General features: G+C 51.6%; 2 protein-coding genes across 10 annotated transcripts in view; one reads left to right on the forward strand and one right to left on the reverse strand.

The window, feature by feature from the left end:
* Evi5l (ecotropic viral integration site 5 like) overlaps positions 1 to 3,279 on the forward strand; it is a 40,483-nt gene extending 37,204 nt beyond the window's left edge. For all 4 annotated transcript variants that reach the window (XM_029480736.1, XM_029480737.1, XM_029480735.1 and 1 more), the window contains 6 exons: positions 556 to 696; positions 804 to 959; positions 1,056 to 1,202; positions 1,288 to 1,383; positions 1,464 to 1,559; positions 1,728 to 3,279. In XM_029480736.1, coding sequence (XP_029336596.1) covers positions 556 to 696; positions 804 to 959; positions 1,056 to 1,202; positions 1,288 to 1,383; positions 1,464 to 1,559; positions 1,728 to 2,015 — 924 coding nt within the window. In that variant the 3' untranslated portion in view covers positions 2,016 to 3,279. The remainder of the gene's footprint in view (positions 1 to 555; positions 697 to 803; positions 960 to 1,055; positions 1,203 to 1,287; positions 1,384 to 1,463; positions 1,560 to 1,727) is intronic.
* Positions 3,280 to 4,671: 1,392 nt separating this feature from the next.
* Positions 4,672 to 11,830, reverse strand: Prr36 (proline rich 36). Of its 6 annotated transcripts, none has more exons than XM_029480743.1 (7): positions 11,473 to 11,830; positions 11,227 to 11,357; positions 10,625 to 10,929; positions 10,412 to 10,514; positions 9,601 to 9,713; positions 7,318 to 9,516; positions 4,672 to 6,157 (listed from the first exon to the last, which is right to left on the reverse strand). In XM_029480743.1, the coding sequence occupies exons 3-7, from the start codon at positions 10,917 to 10,919 to the stop codon at positions 5,640 to 5,642; spliced, it is 3,228 nt and encodes a 1,075-aa protein (XP_029336603.1). In that variant the 5' UTR covers positions 10,920 to 10,929; positions 11,227 to 11,357; positions 11,473 to 11,830; the 3' UTR covers positions 4,672 to 5,639. The 6 variants fall into 6 exon arrangements, with proteins under 6 accessions (XP_029336603.1, XP_029336602.1, XP_029336601.1 ...); XM_029480742.1 differs by having other exon boundaries at positions 10,625 to 10,926; positions 11,246 to 11,357; positions 11,465 to 11,830; XM_029480741.1 differs by having other exon boundaries at positions 11,246 to 11,357; positions 11,465 to 11,830.
* Between the last annotated feature and the right edge of the window lie 5,671 nt (positions 11,831 to 17,501).

Genomic DNA, 17,501 nt, shown 5'->3' on the forward strand with positions numbered 1-17,501 from the left:
ATGTGCGCAGTCTAGACCCTGCCTTGCCTCCTATACCCAGACCTAAACAAGGGTCAGTAAGGGCCAGGCCTACAAGTTATATACCAAGAACCTAGTGCATGAGCACCCTCCACCCAGGACAGAATACAGGTTGGTTCCAGTACTGTCTGTTTCTAGAAAGAGGGGCTTCCAGGCCAGGCCTGGGGAGAGTGCAGGGTGCTTGCCACTGGTCTTCCAGCAGTTCTCAGGACTGGTCATGAGTCCTGAAAGGCTTGGATCTCGGAATTGTGAGAATTTCAGTGATATTTATTTACAGGAGGTCTCAGTTCAAAGGAGTTTCCCAAAGACAGACCTGAGACCCATTTTGCAGATAATAAACCCTGGCTACATACGAGGGTCTTCTTCCCCTGGGCCTAGTCTCTGTTCCCTTGGGTATGCTGTAGTCTAGGGTGTCTTCCTCCCTTTGCTCAGTTGCCAAAGCAGAGAGATCAGAGGGAAGGCCAGAGGTGTGGGTCGGACAGTTTAGGCTTGGAGATTCAGTGCTTTCCCATTTCCTCACTTACTGTCTCTCTGCAGAGAAACAGCTCACTGCCAGATGAGAACAATGTAGCCAGGCTGCAGGAGGAACTCAAGGCACTCAAGGTGCGGGAGGGCGAGGCCGTAGCCTCTGCTCGGGAGCTAAAGCTGCAGCTGCAGGAGCTCTCAGACACCTGGCAGGTGAGGGTGCCTCCTGCAGGGCATGCCTGAAACAGCTGGTGGACCGTACTTAGGGATTCATCGCAGACCAACCCTGACCGCTAGAACCCTTCCACCCTGCTTTCTAGGCCCATCTTTCCCGCGGTGGCCGCTGGAAGGAGTCCCCGCGGAAGTTGGTCCTGGGCGAGTTACAGGACGAGCTCATGACTGTGCGTTTGCGCGAGGCACAGGCCCTGGCAGATGGCCGCGAATGGCGGCAGCGCGTGGTGGAACTGGAGACGCAGGTAGGCCAGGCCTACACAAGGACCCCACGGTGGACACCTAGGCCATACCATGACCACCCTCGTCTTGCTGCTGCACCCTCTGATCCTCCTTTCCAGGACAACATTCACCGCAACCTGCTGAACCGTGTGGAAGCAGAACGCGCGGCCCTGCAGGAGAAGTTGCAGTACCTGGCAGCACAGAACAAGGGACTCCAGACTCAGCTCAGCGAAAGCCGCCGCAAGCAGGCAGAGGCTGAGTGCAAGGTGCAGCCCCTGCCCGGACCCCACGACCCTACCTGAGACCTTGCCACCTCCTTGACCCGCCCCTTCTGTATCCCCTTCCCTTCAGAGTAAGGAGGAGGTGATGGCTGTTCGCCTTCGGGAGGCAGACAGCATGGCTGCAGTGGCAGAGATGAGGCAGCGCATCGCAGAGCTGGAGATCCAGGTGAGCCCCAGGAACTGGGAGGAGGGTGAACCCCGGGGCTGGCCATGCTCTGACCGACAGTACTCCGGCCCTCCCGGCAGAGGGAGGAGGGCCGCATCCAGGGCCAGCTGAACCACTCGGATTCATCGCAGTACATCCGTGAGCTGAAGGACCAGATCGAGGAACTCAAGACTGAGGTGAGAGCAAAGGATATCGGGCACAGGCCAAACGCTGGTGCGGGGACCCAGATAAAGCATGAAGCTAGGAGGGTGAGGGAGGAAGGCTCCCGATGGCTGGGGTTCTCTGGGTATGTCGATCTACGTCTCCAACGCGCGGGCGCCTCCACCCTCCCCCGCGCACACCAGGTGCGGTTGCTGAAAGGCCCACCGACATTCGAGGACCCGCTGGCTTTCGATGGGCTGAGCCTAACGCGGCACCTGGATGAGGATTCGCTACCATCTTCTGATGAGGAGCTGCTGGGCGTGGGTGTGGGCGTGGGCGCAGCCCTGCAGGACCCACTCTACCCTCTCTCTCCGCGGGACGCGCGCTTCTTCAGAAGCCTAGATCGGCCAGCCAAGGACAGCGAAGGTAGCTCAGACAGCGATGCAGATGAACTAGCCACTCCTTATAGCAACCAGGGCCTGGACAACTGAAGCTGGGGGCCCACTCACGGGGAGCCTGGAGGCCCGCATTGCTGGCAGGGAGAGATCAGCAGTCCGCGACCTTGCTGCTCCACAGTACTAGGAATTCTGTGCCTCTGTAACTCCTGCCAACTGAGGGCCAGGTGGAGGAGGCAGCACAGAGGGCAGGGCCTACTGGCAGGCCTGTCCTACATAGCAGTGTTTATCCGTGTTAGACCATATTGTCCAAGCCCTCCTGAGTTCAAGGGGTGCGTGGGCCAGTTACCTGGAGGGTGTTGCTCTCCTAACATGGACAAGGGCCGAAAGTGGGGAGGCCCCAGGACTTGTTAATAAGCAGGAACCTTCCTCCTCCTAGTCAGCTTCCCTTTGGGACAAGGGTGGCCCTGCTGGGTGGGGCCCAGGAACTACAGGTCTGAGGAAGGAGGGGCAACTTGGACTGGATATTAGCATCCCAGGACAGGTTCTCTGGACACAGTGATATTGAGCAGCCAGCCCCTTGCCACTGGGGACAGATGGCCAGGCTGGACTTTTCTGCCTGGTGCAGGCATCATGGCCCCTGCAGCAGAAACCAAAGCCCCCCTGCCCATCCTGTCTGCAGGACATACCACCTGGGGTGTGAGCGGTCAGGGGGAACCAGCTCAGACCTGGGCAGTCTCTCCCCACTCTCTAGGGCTATAGAAGCTGCAAAGAAGAAACCCTTTCCCTAGAGCACCCATCTTCCTCTGGGGAGTACTTAATATCACACGTGTTGGCTGGCTGTAGAAGAGAGAACCCCGCTACTTGGGAGTTCTCAGCCTCAGTCCATTTATTCCTGTGGATTTATTCCACTTATTCTGGCTAGAGTTTCCCAGTCCGTTCCCTCCCCTTATCTCCTCAAAGTATTCCCATGGTCTCTGCCCAGTCAGAGTTGAGAATGGTGCCAAAGTCCATCAATGCTCCCCAGGCTCCTTTATCCTTCACCCCACCCCACCCCCCGCATCTTGGACCCCTGGGGGCTGACCCCTTCTCAGTGCTCCTAGAGCCTCAAGTAGAATGGTGCCCACAGCATTCCCTGGGTGCTTCCTGGGTGGGTCCCCCAGCTCAGTTTCCATTCCTGGTGGCCTGCTCTTCAAGTGTTAAAAAAGCCTGGGGGCTGGAGCAGGGTACCCCTGAGGAGGCCCTCTCGTGTGCTCCTCGTGTGCCCCTCCACACTGCCCACCACCATTTTGCACACTGCCTGTTCACACTCCATGTCTCCAAGGCAGAAAAGATGGAAAATAAAGTGTATTTACACAGTCCTAAGGGATGCCGAATACAGCCAAACGGCTGGGGAATCACAGCCAGAAGGTGCCAAACCTCCATCCGTGTGTTCTAGAAGTTCAAAGATGGATCCAGTGGCTAGGTGGTGTGAGAAATGCCAAAGGGATGAAGAGAGGGCTTGAGCCTGGCCTAATCCAAAAATGCCAGCCTCAGAAAGAGCTGGGCCCAGTGGTATCTGTTCTGTGAAACCTGTAGGAGGCCATTGGGGTGTTCTGCCCTACACCTGCCTCTGTGGAGTCTCTGATGTCATGGGAATGGGTACTGAGGGTTAGGGGAGTGAATTGCATTAATATAATGCCAAAGTAGACAACCAGAGCAGAAAAATCAAAGAAGCCTTCATGGAGGAGGCAGGTGAGAGGTTTTCCTGAAGGCAACAGCACAAAGGCCAGGTGCCAGAGAATGGTAGGATGAAGGGATCGGAGGGGAGGGGAGGGGAGGGGTCAAGTCATTGCCTTTGGAGGAGACAGCACGTCCAGGAAGAAGGAACAGAATTTAGGTGTATGGTGAGATCAGGAAGATGGTGTGTGACTGCTCCAGTCTGGATCAGAGTTTGGGCTTTGAACTAAGGTGGTATGAAGCTCTTGGAGAAGGCTGAGGATAGAGCCCATTGAATGGGAAAAGCCTTAGGGATCAGTAGCCAGTCCAGTACATCAAATGCCAAACCGAGCCAGGCAATGGCATTGGATGGAGAGTCATCTGGGAAAGTGTGCCCAGCTTAGCTCCAGCTCATGTCAGTAAGGGGAAATATAGCCTAGGGCACTTAAAAAAAAAAAAAAAAACTACTGCCCAATGGCACAGAGCAACTGGGTACAACAGATACAGGGTGAATTCCTGGACAGTCAGGGCCATAAAAAAAAAAATAGTTTTTTTTTTTTTTCTCTTGGACTTGAAGTCTGGGAACAAGGATGTCTGAGGTTTCCTCCAGGGCTCAGCTAGAGAAGAAATCTCTGGCTTGTCGCAAATCTCAGAACTAGAGTCCTGGGTGTACTCCCTCTCCCAACAATGGAGGTAGCAGTGCTCCTCAGAGAGGAGAGTAAAAAAATCAAGCAATCAAGCAGAGCACTGAGAGTGGGGTGGGGAGAAGGAGAATGTGTGTCAGCTTGCAAGGATGCCCCTGAGAGTGCAATACATAGATTAGCATGGTGTCAACCCCTGGTTCCTCTGCCCACCCTACCCCCGACCCCTGCAAGTTACAGCCAGGTCATTCCACTTATCCCCTACATTTGTGGAAATTCTTTCTTCAAGCCTGGGCAAGTTTCTGCTTTAGCACTGTAGCCTCCTTGATAAAAGGAAAGGGAAATTGCCTCAGTTTATTTTCAACTGTGATAAAATACCTTGACAAAAGTAACTTAGAGGAGAAAGGTTTTATTCTGGCTCACAGTTCAGGGTATCATCTACCACTGGGGAAGTCAATGCAATAGGAGCTGGAAGCAGCTGGTCTCTGAGCATCCACAATGGGGGGCCGGGGGGACTGAAGGCATGCTGCTGCCCACCTCTCTGCTGCCCACCTCTCTGCTGACACAATCCAGTACTCCAGCCAGGGAATGGTGGGTGTTTCCGCCTTAGTCCAAGCAAGTTAGTTCCCATAGGCATGTCAAAAGGCCCTTCTTTTGGACGTTTTCTACATTTTGTCAACTTGACACTACTTATCATGGAGAAGTAACAGATGAAGTCAAGGACTCACCATTCTTCTACTCGAGTTCATCTTTCAGGCCCAACTCTCAAGCATGGAAGAGAAGGGGTTACACACAGGACAACGGTGCTGTAGCAAGGGGTACCCAGGAAAGCAAACTACCCCATGTTCGAGTAAGAGCTTCGGTAGCTCTCCAGTTCATCCACCCAGGCCTTTGTGAACCTAACGTTTTCATTAGAAGTGAGACCGGAAAAATCACAAGTCCGTTGTAGCCACTGTCTTACCAGCCCCTTTTCTGTAGAAAAGTCACGCAGTTCAGCCAGAACTCCGATTTGGTCAGGCATAACCACTGGTAAGGTGTAGCCTGGCCCTTCGAACTACCTCTGTGGTCCTCTTTCAGCTCGCAAGGTGGCAGAGCGCATAGGTGCCAGCATGTAAACCATTCAGCATGTAAACTGTCGTCCACTGAACATAAGGTGTAGTATTGCTCCTTGAAGAAGGGGTGTGGCTTAGGCAAAACAGGAGAAGCTCAAATGTAAGGCCAGGTAGGTTACAGCCTGGGCCCCAACACAGGACTCTAGAGGTAAAACCCGATCCAGCCAAGTGTCACAGGAAGTGGGAGTGGAGACTAAGACAAAAGAGGTGTAACCAGAAGGGTGGATTCTAAAGTGATATGCGTGAGGTGGACAGGACTGGGATCTGGCTCAATGAAAAGTCTCCACTTCCACCACAGTCCAGTCACCCTGTGGGGAGGCCACATCATCTGGGGAGAAGCTGGTGACCGAAGTGATGCTGGCACGAGACTCGTCCAAGGGAGACAGCAGTTCGGCCCAGCGGCCCAATTCAGCATCGCTGAGCGGAGCCCGGGATCCTCCCGAGACACCACCCACCCCTGAGCCTCCTGAACTGCCTTCACAGCCCACAGCTGCACCTTCTGCGGCCGCTAGCAGCAGTGTCCGGCTTAGCAGGTGCTGCACGACGCTCGCCTGAAGCGCCCCCAGGGGCAGCTCGCCAAGGCGAGCCGACTTTGGGCTTCTTGAGGATGCTCCTGCACAGTCTGCAGCAGTCACCTTCGCACTGCCAGAGCCAGGCATCGGTTCTGGCTCCACATCTAGGGATCCAGGGGTGGGGGCCACCGACTCTGGTCCTTCAGCTTCGTAGATGGTGCACAGGCCATCAGAGGAACCTGGGCCAGCAGTGGGAGGCCATGGCAGGGGAACTCCTGTAAGAGCAAATGTGGGGACTAGCAAGATTGCTCCCTGGTTAAGAGGAGCACTTGTCACCAGACCTGAACCTCACCACCACTGTTTGATCTCTTGAACCTACATAGTGAAGGAGGGAACCAACTCCCACAAGTCTGACTTCCACAGCAGTGCTGTGACACTCGAGCCCGCACAAATATTCAAAGAAGCAAGTGAATAAATAAAACTCATTGATATGAAAAAAACTAAAGGACCACCAGGGGGCCAGAGAGATGGTTCAGTGGTTAAGAATACCAGCAGCTCTTTAAGAAGAACTGAGTTTGATTCTCGGTACCCACGTGGCTGTTCACAGTGGTCTTCAAGTCCAGTTCCAGGTATTTTGACAAACTCTTCCAGCCTCCATGGCACCACATACGTGGTGCACAAACATACATACAGGCAAATCACCCTTTACATAGAATAGAATAAAATAGGGTTGTAAAGATGGCTCAGTGGATAAGACATTTGCCATTAAGCCTGAAGGTCTGAGTTCAATCCACAGGTAAGGTGAGAACTGAATTCCATAAGTTGGCTGACTTCCACAAGTGCACCAAAGGAGTGCATGCTCACAGAGTGATACAAACATACTCAAAAAATTAAATTAATTAAATTAAGGAGGCAGGACTGGAAAGGTGACTTGGAGGTAAAGAACGAGTATAGCTCTTGCAAGGACCTGAGTTTGGTTCTCAGCACCTATTTCAGGTGGCTTGAAACCAATTGTGACACACATGGCACATACATTCACACAAACACACATACACAAAAATAAAAAATAGCTTTTTAAAAGAAGAGATTGCGCTGGGCAGTGGTGGCCCACGCCTTTAATCCCAGCACCTGGGAGGCAGAGGCAGGCAGATTTCTGAGTTTGAGGCCAGCCTGGTCTACAGGACAGCCAGGGCTACACAGGAAAACCCTGTCTGAAAGAGACAGAGACAGAGACAGAGATCCCTCCCTATAACATGTTGGAAAGAGAAATCACACACACACGCATGCACACACACACGCACGCACGCGCGCACACACACACACACACACACACACACACACACACACACACACACTATGGACCAGGAGCAGGGCTTGACAACTTCTTGGGAAGCTCCACCCCCGAGTCTGGAATCTCTCTGTTCAGCATCCTTACCTGGAGTGCCGCGTACTGCTAACTGTGGAGCAGAACTTCGACTCCAGGAAGCCGGGTGGCAGGCAGCTAGGTCCGCGTCCGGGGCCGGGGAGATTGTAGCACAGCCCTCGGGCCCGCTATCGTAGCCGCGGAGCTCCTCTGGTGTGCTCGTGGCACTACTGCTGTGACCTGCCAGGTCCGGGCCACTCAGCGTACTGGACGGGCTTCGCGAGGGGGGCGGGGGCGGGGCAGGGGCCAGCGCCAGGGTCAGCCGTGGACCTGTGATAGGGACATCTGGACCCGGGGTCGGGGGTCGACGAGGGGCTTGTAGTGGTGGTGAGGCAGGAGGAGAAGGAGGCTGAACAACGGGCGAGGTCAGGCCAGGCGGGGCCCCCGGAGGGAAAGTGGTCAGGGGAGAAGGAGGGGTCTGTAAAGTAGGTAAAACCACAAGGGGAATCTGTAGGGGGTGTGTGGCTGTGACCAATGGGGAGGAGGGAGACTGCAGTGAGGGCAAGGCCAGAGAAGGTGGGGTCTGCGGACAGGGTATTGTCAGAGGAGAAGGAGAGGTTTGTAGAGGAGGCAAAGCCAAGAGAGGACCCTGTGGAAAACATGTGGCTGTGTCCAGGGAAGAGGTGGAAGCTGGCAGAGGGGGCAAAGCCAGAGGTGGGGCTTGCGGAGGGGGCGTGGCCAGGGGTGAAAGAGTGGGTGAGCCCAGTGAAGGTGGGGCTTCTGGAGGGGGAGTTGCTAAGGGAGACGAAGGTGAGGCTGAGGGAGAAAGAGGGCCCTCCAGAGGAGGTGAGGCAGGAGGGGAGAGAAGAGCGGGCAGAGGGGGTGAGGCAGAGGGTGAGGAAAGAGGCAAGGGGTATGTAACAGGAGGTGCCTGCAAAGGAGGCGAGGGTAGAGCGCGTGGCTGCATAGGGGGGGTAGGCAAGAAAGAAGGAGAGGCCTGCAAAGAGGGTGAGCCCATAGAGAGTTGGGTGGATAGAGGGGACAAGGCCAAAGGAGGAGGCGTGGCTGGCTGGGGCGAGGAGGCCAGTGAGGGCGGCAAGGTCAACAAAGAGGCCTGTGAAGTGGGCGAAGTCTGAGAAGGTGGGAGCCTCAGAGAAGGCGTGACCACGGAAGAGGCAAGCAGAGGTGGTGAGATGGAGGTAGACGAAGAAACTGGAGGAGAAATGGCCAGAAACAGAGGGTCTTGCAAAGACGGCGTGGTTCGATTAGCGAGCGTGGCCTGGGGAAGGGGAGGAGACTCAGAAAAGTTGGCCCGGAAAGGAGTGGAGAGAGGCAACTGAGAAGATGTGACAAGGGGAGTGGGCAAATTCTGCGGGGAAATTGGCGGAGAAGGAAGGAGTTGTGGAGGAGGTGTGGCTAGAGATATAGGAGCAGGTGAGAAAGGCGTGGCCGAGAGAGTCTCCTGAGGGAGCGTTGCTGAAGAAGAAGCCTGGTTAGGGGGCATATTCTGTATAAGGGGAGGGGGCGATGAAGAGATTACAGCTTTCGGTGGGGGTGAGTCAGAGGCCTCGTCAGTATCCAGAGATGTGGGTGGAGCTAGCAATGGGGGTGTGGCTGATGTAGAGGGGAGGTTCTGCAGAGAAAGAGGCGGCGGTGATGGTGAGCCTTGTCCAGACTGTGAATGGGGCATTGCCTGTGAAGAGGCTTGTGCTTGGAGTAGTTGAAGAGAAGCAGGTAGAGGCGGGGTGGCGGGAGGAGAGGGAGGAAGTGTGGTTTGCGAGGGATCATCTGGGCCCTGGACAGAGGAAGCACCAGGTGGAGCGGGCGTGACTGAAGATGAAGCAGGAATCAGGCTCTGTACAGAGGGCTTGTTCTTCCTTGGGACTGTGGTCTGGGTTGGGTGCAGAGCTTGCTGCCCTTTCGACTTGAGCTGCGAGGTATGCGCAGGAGCCCGTGGGGTTACACGTGGTGAGACCCCGGAACGGGATGGGGAGAGCTGAGGAGTAGCACTGGGGATCAGGGAACGTGAGACCGGCTTTTGCAGGCTGCCACCAGCAACAGAGCGTCTCCTAATGGCTGGGCTCAGCTCCGTGGCACTGGGTTCAGAAGCACTGCTCCCAGGTTTTCTGGCTGCCTCGGTGGTCAGAGGACGCTGTCTGGCACTGGGAGCTGGTTGAGGAAGTCCCACCTCTGTAGCTGGGGCCCTGGACCGACGGGTGATGGCAGGGGAGGGGGCTCCTGAGGTGGGCCCTAAAGAATCTGCAGACAAAACTAAAGTCCAAAAGAAACATAAGTCTCTCGGGGCTGGTTGCCTTCAAAGACTGATAGAAAGCTACTTGTCTCCAGGTCACATACCTCTTCGTGTTCCAGAGTTCAGAGTATTCCTTTTGGGCATCTCTGGTGTTTTACCTCTGACCGAGGGTTCCTTAGTCGGAGGTTGGAGTCTCTTCTGGACAACAGGGCCTGGTCTGGGCACAGGAAGACCAGTTGTTAGCATTCCCAATTTCACATTTCCCCATCTGTGAAATAGAGTTGCTTGAATTTCTGTGACCCAACCAATAATGGTTTTTGCCCAATTTGTGTCCATTATCTGCAAGTGTTCCTGAGCTATCTCATATGTAATATTTTTGTGTATGTGTGTGCACATGTGTATATAGTTGTACTCACCCCTCGCCCCCCATTGCATGCACATGTGGAGGCCAGAAATAAACACCAACATTTAGCTGGACCCATTTTTCTGCCTTGTTTTATTTTCTGTTTTGCTTATTATTACTATGTAGACTGTGTAGGCTGGCCTTGAACTCACAGAGATCCACATGCCTCTGGCTTCTAAGAGCTGGGATTAACAGCAAGTGCTACTACACTTGGCTATTTTTTGGGGACAGGATCTCTCACAGAATCTGATTGACACTTCCTCTGCCGAGCACCAGAAACCCATCTCTTTTCTTCCCACCTCCCATTCCACCCAGAGCTGAGGTTACAGTGATACATCAAGACCAGCTTTTACATAGGTGCTGAAGTTTCAAACTCAGGACCTCATATTTGTGCAGCAAGCACTTTAGCACACCAAGCTACCTTTCCAGCCCATTCATGTCTAAGATCAAAAAGTTCCAAATTGCTAACCCTTGCTTGGGGAATTAGGGAGTTAGGGGAATTAACTTATTACCTGGCAATCCCACTGCTGGCACGCCCGGGGCTAGAAATAGAGCCCTGGCCAGAGGTCTTCATAGGGGCCCTCTCTCCTTTCCCAGAAGCTGGGGGCCTGTTGGCTTCAGGGAGAAGACAAAAATCAGTGGTACTTCTGAAAAAGAGGAGTATCTAAGAAGGAAGAGAGATGGTAAGCAGAGTGCAGATGGAAGTCACAAATAAAGCTCAGTACCTGGGCTACGAAGACCTGCCCCAGCACTGCGCGCTGGTGCCCCGTGAATAGTGGTCTGGGGAAGAGCAGCTTTGCTGGTCTGTGGAAGAGCGGCTTTGCAGACGCCTGGGGCTCGCTCCACCAGGGGCCTTCGCCCCATAGCTCCGTTTGCTTCCAAGACTCGAAGGGCAGCAGTGGTCACAGGGGGAGGAGGTCGAGCGGACCCAGAAGGAGGCCTAGGGGTCAGAAGGCCAGGGGGTCGTGAAGCCGGCATTCGCGGGGCAGTTCCTGATTTGACGCTATCCCTCTTGTCCATACCGCACCTACTGAGGAAGACAGGGGGAGGCTTGGTATCCCAGGTCCTGAACCAATCACTACAAACCATCCTGAAGCCTCCCTGTGCTTCCTTCTAGCATCGCCACCCATGGGTGCCTAAACCTCAGCCTAAAGAGCCTCGATTTGTTTTTCTTCTAACCACCCACACCCGCTCACCAACCTGGCCGCTTTCAAGTCCTACGGCTACCTCCATCCCCCAAAGCTAAGACGCCCTGTTCGTCTCCACCCTCCGACCCCCGACCCCGCCTCTGCCCTATTACAAGAACAACCAACATCCACTCCCCTACCCCCTCGCCTCTTGAAAACCTAAATGACCAATCCGGCAAACAGGGAAATGCCTCTGGCTTCCAGATTCAGGGGCCTCAGTGTGCACGCCGATGGGGCTTCGCCAGCGTCCTTCCTCAGGTTCCACAGGCACCTGCACAGAGAAAGAGTGGCCTTGTAGCCCGCGAACGGGCTCTGGGAGACAAAGAGCTGACCCCTCCCCCAGCCTGGTCCCCTATGCCAACGATCCGCCCGATCCACCTGCTCACAACACGCGTTCACCTCCGCCTCTGGGCACCAGCCGCTCCACGCAGGGTCGCTTGGGGTGGGGCTGGGCCGGAGAGCAGTAGCGGGGAGCAGCGAAAAGGCAAGGGGAGGGGGCTTCAGGCGACAGAGCCTAGGGAGCTTGGCCACGGCCCCGCCCCCCAGCTTCGGGTGGGGAGAGTCGAGGATGCGCGCACTCGCTCTCGGTCCAGAGCCGAGAGCGTGCGGAGAGGGCTGAGAAAAGAGGCGCGCCTCCGAGGGAGGTGCGGGTGCTGCCTCCCTGTAATACCCCAGAAGAGGCCTATTTCAATGGTCGTGTCTAGCAACCACAGAACTCGAGAGGCTCAGTGGGGAAATCCTTGAAGACCCTCACAGTCCTCTACTCAAGCTCTTGCACCTGCTCCGACACCCCCCTTCTCTAGCACTTGGAAACCGACACTCTCCGAGACAAGGGATAGGCTGGGCCTTGGCAACCAGTAGGGCGGGATCATTGTGCCTCTGGCCCACCAACCAATCCAGCCATTTTGTGTGCCCTGGTCCTCTTTTCCTGCACTTGATGACTATGGAGGCTAGATAGTCCTGCGACACCTGTACCAGGTCACCTATTTTGTAACTTCGACTTTTCTCACAGCCTTTACCTGATACGGTTGGTGGGACAATGAGAACCCTGGGAGTTACTTTGTATTACATTTTATTTGGTCTCTCTCTCTCTCTCTCTCTCTCTCTCTCTCTCTCTCTCTCTCTGTGTGTGTGTGTGTGTGTGTGTATGTGTGTGTGTGTGTGTGTCCTTGTGCACATGTCACTGCATGCTGGTAGAAGTCAAAGAACAACTTGTAGGGCTCAGTTCACTCCTACAACCAGTGGGTCCTGGAGATAGAATCCAGGTGATCAGGCTTGGCGGTAAGTGTCTTTACCCACTGAGCTATCTCACCAGACCCCAAACTCTTGGACTTAGAGGATGCACAGCAGATCCCAGAGTTGAGAGAAGAGAGAAAGAATAGCGGGATGAAAGAAAGGGAGAGAAATAGGAAACATGATAGTGGCTCTGCCTTCTGTGGGGCAGAGCATCTCAATTTTGCTGGCCCACAGGCAGTCAAGTCCTCAGAAACTTCCTGGCAGAGCTGAATTTGTGGAGTATCGAAAAACACGATTACGGAGGGAAAGAGAACTCTCTAAAACGTGTATGAAGAAACAGAGAGCACTCTGAGTATCTCAACCCAGTTGAACAACTAAAAGCTGTCACTTTAGTTTGCCAGTTCACGGATCCAGTGGGGCAGGTGTGCCTTATAAGGCATCTTACCCATAGAGGATGTTAAACCAAAACCCTGGTCTGTAAGGGATCTCTGAAGTATATGGGCTCATTGAGTTGGCATTTTGGGCTGTACAGCCAATACTCTAGAGATACAGGCAGAAGGCTCCTGAGTTCCAGGTCAGCCTGGGCTACTTAACAAGGTTTATTGAGTCATCACAGTGCTAGCTAGATAAAAGAAATGAGTCCAAAAACAGCTTCAAAAGTTCCAGAAGGAGGGCTAGCAAGCAGCTAGAATGGAGGTCTGCTGGACCCAGAATTAAGCACATTTTTAGGGCTGGCCATGTAGCTCAGCTGGCAGAGTATTTCTGTGGCATACAAAAAGTCCTGGTCTCTATCCCCAGCAACACATAAACTTGGAATGGTGGTGTGCAGCTATCATTCCAGCACTAGGTGGGTGGAGACCAATTGAAAATCAATTTCAACATCATCTTTGGCTGAGAGATAATTGGAGACCAGCCTGGGCCTGTCTCAGAAAAAAAAAATAATAAAAAAGAAAGAAAACAAAGAGCAACAGCCGGAGTAGTGGCTACACACCTTTAATCTTAGCATTCAGGAGGCAGAGGTAGGCAGATCTCTGTGAGTTTGAGTCCAGCCTGGTCTACACAGTGAATTACAGGACAGTCAGAACTATATAGTGAGGTCCTGTCTTGAAAAACAAAACAAAACAAATAAAAACAGAAAAGAGTTGTTGGTTTTATTTTAAACTAGTTCTCATGATATAGCCCCTGGCTGTCCTGTAACTTGCTATGTTTACCAGGCTGACCACCTCAAGCTCACAGAGACCCACTGCCTCTGCTTTCAAAGTAAGTGCTTGGATTTAAGCTGTGCACACCACACCTGGAAAAAACTAAAATTATTTTAAAATGCAAAGCCCTAATTTTAGAATCCAGTATAGTTCCAAAGAGACCCTGTCTCAAAAAACCAAACAAATGCTGGGTGGACATTTTTATAAGAAAACTTAAGGGAAAGCAGGCATGAATTTCTTCCATTGAATCTCCATGGATGCGGATAGAATGGCAGAATAGTAAGGGATAATAAAAGTAGGTAAGGGCTTGGGAGATGGCTCAGCATATAAGGACTCCTGTAACCAAGCCCAAGATCCTAAGTTTGATCCCTGAGGGCCCATATGGTAGAAGAACAACTTCTACAAGTTGTTCTCTGATTACACACACACACACACACACACACACACACACACACACTAGGCAAATAGTCTTGGCATTTTCTAACTCAGTTGGCTGAGACATGAGGATCACAAGTTTGAGGCCATCTTACCAAGAAAAGCAGGAGAAGGAGGAGGAGGATGGGAAAGAAAACAGAAGAATAAAGCAGACAGCGTTTGGGGATAAGGGTGTAGTTAAATAAGGAGCAGTACTTGATGCATCTGGAATGGCAGGGGTGGTAATCAGAAATGTTGTGCTTGGGGTGGGGGTGAGCATCTAGAGCGTTCTATGAAGTTTTTGTTTTTGAAACTAAGTCTCATGTAGCCCAGTGTAGTTTTAGACTCCAGTTGCAGCCAAAAATGACATTGAACATATGCCCCTCCTACACCCACCACCCACGTGCTCAGATGAGAGGTGTGTACCATCACACCTGGTTTATCAGATGGCTGGGATCAAACCCAGAGTTTCATACATGCTAAGCAATCATGGTCCAATTGAGTTATAGTCTCAGCCCTTAAGTCTAAGGGTTTTTAAATATTTATTTATTTATTTATTGGGAGGTGGGGTGGGTAGCACATACCACAAATAGAAGCCAGGCCCAGAGGCCACCTTTGTGGAGTGGTTCTCTTCTTCTACCTTTGTATGGGTCTCAGGGATCAAACTCTGATATCCAGGCTTGCCATGCAGCACCTTTGCCCACTGAGCCATTTCCCAGGCCTTAAATCAAGGCTTTAACATTCAGGAAGACTGTCTTTTATTGGTTTGGCTCAAAAAACTTAACTATTTGTCTTCCTCATTTCTCTTTCCCTTCATCAGACTTCCATTACATTGAGTACTTTTCATGGGGTGGTAGCTTCTTTACACGGCGTTCTGATGAGCTTCCTTTTTGTGTCAGGGTTCAGTATTATCACATCTGTTGGCTGAGTATCATCTGCCCCGTGGTACTTTCTGCCTTGATGATCCAGAGCCACTCCCCACCATCATAGCCCAGAACTAGCACCCTGCGGCCTGTCACTCCAGCTTATACACATACACACACATGGCAAACTTGTGCGCACACGGGTGAGTAATTCCTCCCTGCCTGGAATTCAGAGGGTTGCCTGAGTAAGGTGTGGCTGGAAACAGGGGGCTGAGCTTTCTCCATTCAGGAGTTGTAACCAGCTAGGTGAGGTGATACATACTTGCAATTCCAACACTCCCAGCCTAGCCTAATGGATCACCACTAACTTGAAGTTAGCTTAGGACATACAGTGAGTTCTAGGCCGACCTGGACTACAAAGTAACACCCTGTCTCAAAAAAACACAAACAATGGGCCAGTGAGATTGCTTAGCAGTTAAAGGGACTTGCAGCAACTCCAATGACCTGAGTTTGTTACCTAAAACGCACGCTCTAACATGTGTCATGGTGCATGTATATGTTCACATATGTGAAAGTAAATAAATTAACAAAAGTTGTTTTTAAGCAAATGCATGCTTTAGAAGTGGCTGGTTCTGTAAGAGCTCTTGCCTCACAGGAGAAAGCTCAGTGCAGAGGCCGGCACCTTTATCCTAGTAACTGTATGGTTTGAGGGGAGACAGGTGGATCCCTGGAAGATTGCTAACTGGCTACCTTAGCCTACTGGGCAAAATCACAGACCAATAAAACACTCTGCCTGAACAAAAGCTGATACTGTGGCAGGAAACTTGAGTACCTGGAGAAAGCTACAAGATTAACCCTTAACCCTAAAGAAGCCCTGTGTCACCTGGGCTTCATAGACAGCCCAAGGAATGTCTGGATTACCTAAGATGATTGAAGCAGGTGCCATAGCTCTAGAGTTATGTGGTTCAGGACTCTGAGTTTTGGGCTTTCCTCACCTCACTAAACCACTTCCATGCTCAGGAGTATTCTCTCCTTCTCAATAAGCTGTCTCACCCTCTGTTTTTAACCATATGTCCCTATTCTATGCTATGCCTTTGCTATGGGACACAAGAACCAGACGAATCTTGTTGAGTTTGAAGTCAGTCTGGTCTTCAAAGTGAGTTTCCAGGACAGACAGCCAGGGCTGTTACACAGAGAAACCCTCTCTAGAAAACAAAAACAACCCTTTCCAAATGACCGTCAACCAGAAGATGAAGCCAGGCAAGTCAGTGTTCACATGTAACAGCAGCTACTTGGGAAGAGGTAGCAGGAAGTTCATTTGAACTCAGGAGTTTCATTTAGGCATCCTGGGAAACACAGCAAGATCTTACACTTGAAGGAAAGGTGGCAAATGACTCAGCTGGTCAAGGTATTTGCTAGCAAGCCTGATGACCCAATGGCTTGAGTTTCATCTCTGGGACTCACACCATGGAAAGAGAAAGCTGACGGTGGCATGGGACAGCCACTCACACACATAGAAAATAAGTAAATAAAAATGTATTTTAAAAGGGACTGTCAAGGTAGTTGGGAGGGGAAAGGTACTTGCTGCCAAGCCTGACAAACTTGTCTCTGAATGATTAAACGATACACACACACACACACACACACACACACACACACACAGAGATTTGAACAAAGATAAATAAATACAAAGCACACATGCTGGGTTACTTCTTTCTCCTCTCCAGCTTGCTTCAACTAGAATTCATTTTGTGCTACATTCAATTTTTCATTTCAGAATTTAACTAATGAGGGTCTTAAACCAAGACAGCTAGCTAGGTCATCCATCCACTGTTCATTGGATGCTCCCCTGCTGTGCTAGATACCATTACTAGTGTTAAACATACAGAAGAGAGTAAAAGAGAGGTGGCTGACTGAGCATGCTTGTGGGGCTTGTGTTCCAGTGAGATTGGGTTATTGTTGGTGGTAATGACCGTTTGTTCCTTTTTGTGACAGTTTCCTGAAATTCATGATTATCTCTATCTCACTAGGCAGCAAAAAATAACCTTGAAGTTTGTTGTTGTTGTTGTTGTTTGAGAGTTAGGGTTTCCCTATATAACCCTGACTCTCCTGAAATTTGATATGTAGATCAGGCTAGCTTGAACTCACAGAAATCTGCTTGCTTTGAACTTCTGATTCTCTAACCTTAAACCTCTACTTGGCTTGCTTGTTGGTTACTTGGTTGGTTGGGGGTTTTTGTTTGTTTGTTTTGTTTTGTTTAAAGGTTTATTTATTTATTTATTTATTTAATGCATGTGAGCACACTATCACTGTTTTCAGATGCACCAGAAAAGGGCATTGAACCCCATTACAATGGCTGTGAACCACCATGTGGTTGCTGGAAGTTGAACTCAGGACCTCAGGAAGAGCAGCCAGTGCTCTTAACCACTGATCCATCTCTCCAGCCCCAGTTGGTTGGTTTTTGTTTTGTTTTTCTGAGACAGGGTTTCTCTGAGTAGCCCTTCCTGGCTGTCCTGGAACTCACTCTGTAGACCTGACTGGCCTGGAACTCAAAGATTCACCAGCTTCTGCCTCCCAAGTGCTGGGGTTAAAGATGTGCATCACCACTGGTTTATTTTTAAGCAGGCAGGGTCTGCTACATACCAGATTAGCCTCAAACTTGCTATGTAGCTGAGAATGACTTTAAACTTCTGGTTTTCA

Source organism: Mus caroli, chromosome 8, assembly GCF_900094665.2.
Source record: "Mus caroli chromosome 8, CAROLI_EIJ_v1.1, whole genome shotgun sequence".
NCBI lineage: Eukaryota > Metazoa > Chordata > Mammalia > Rodentia > Muridae > Mus > Mus caroli.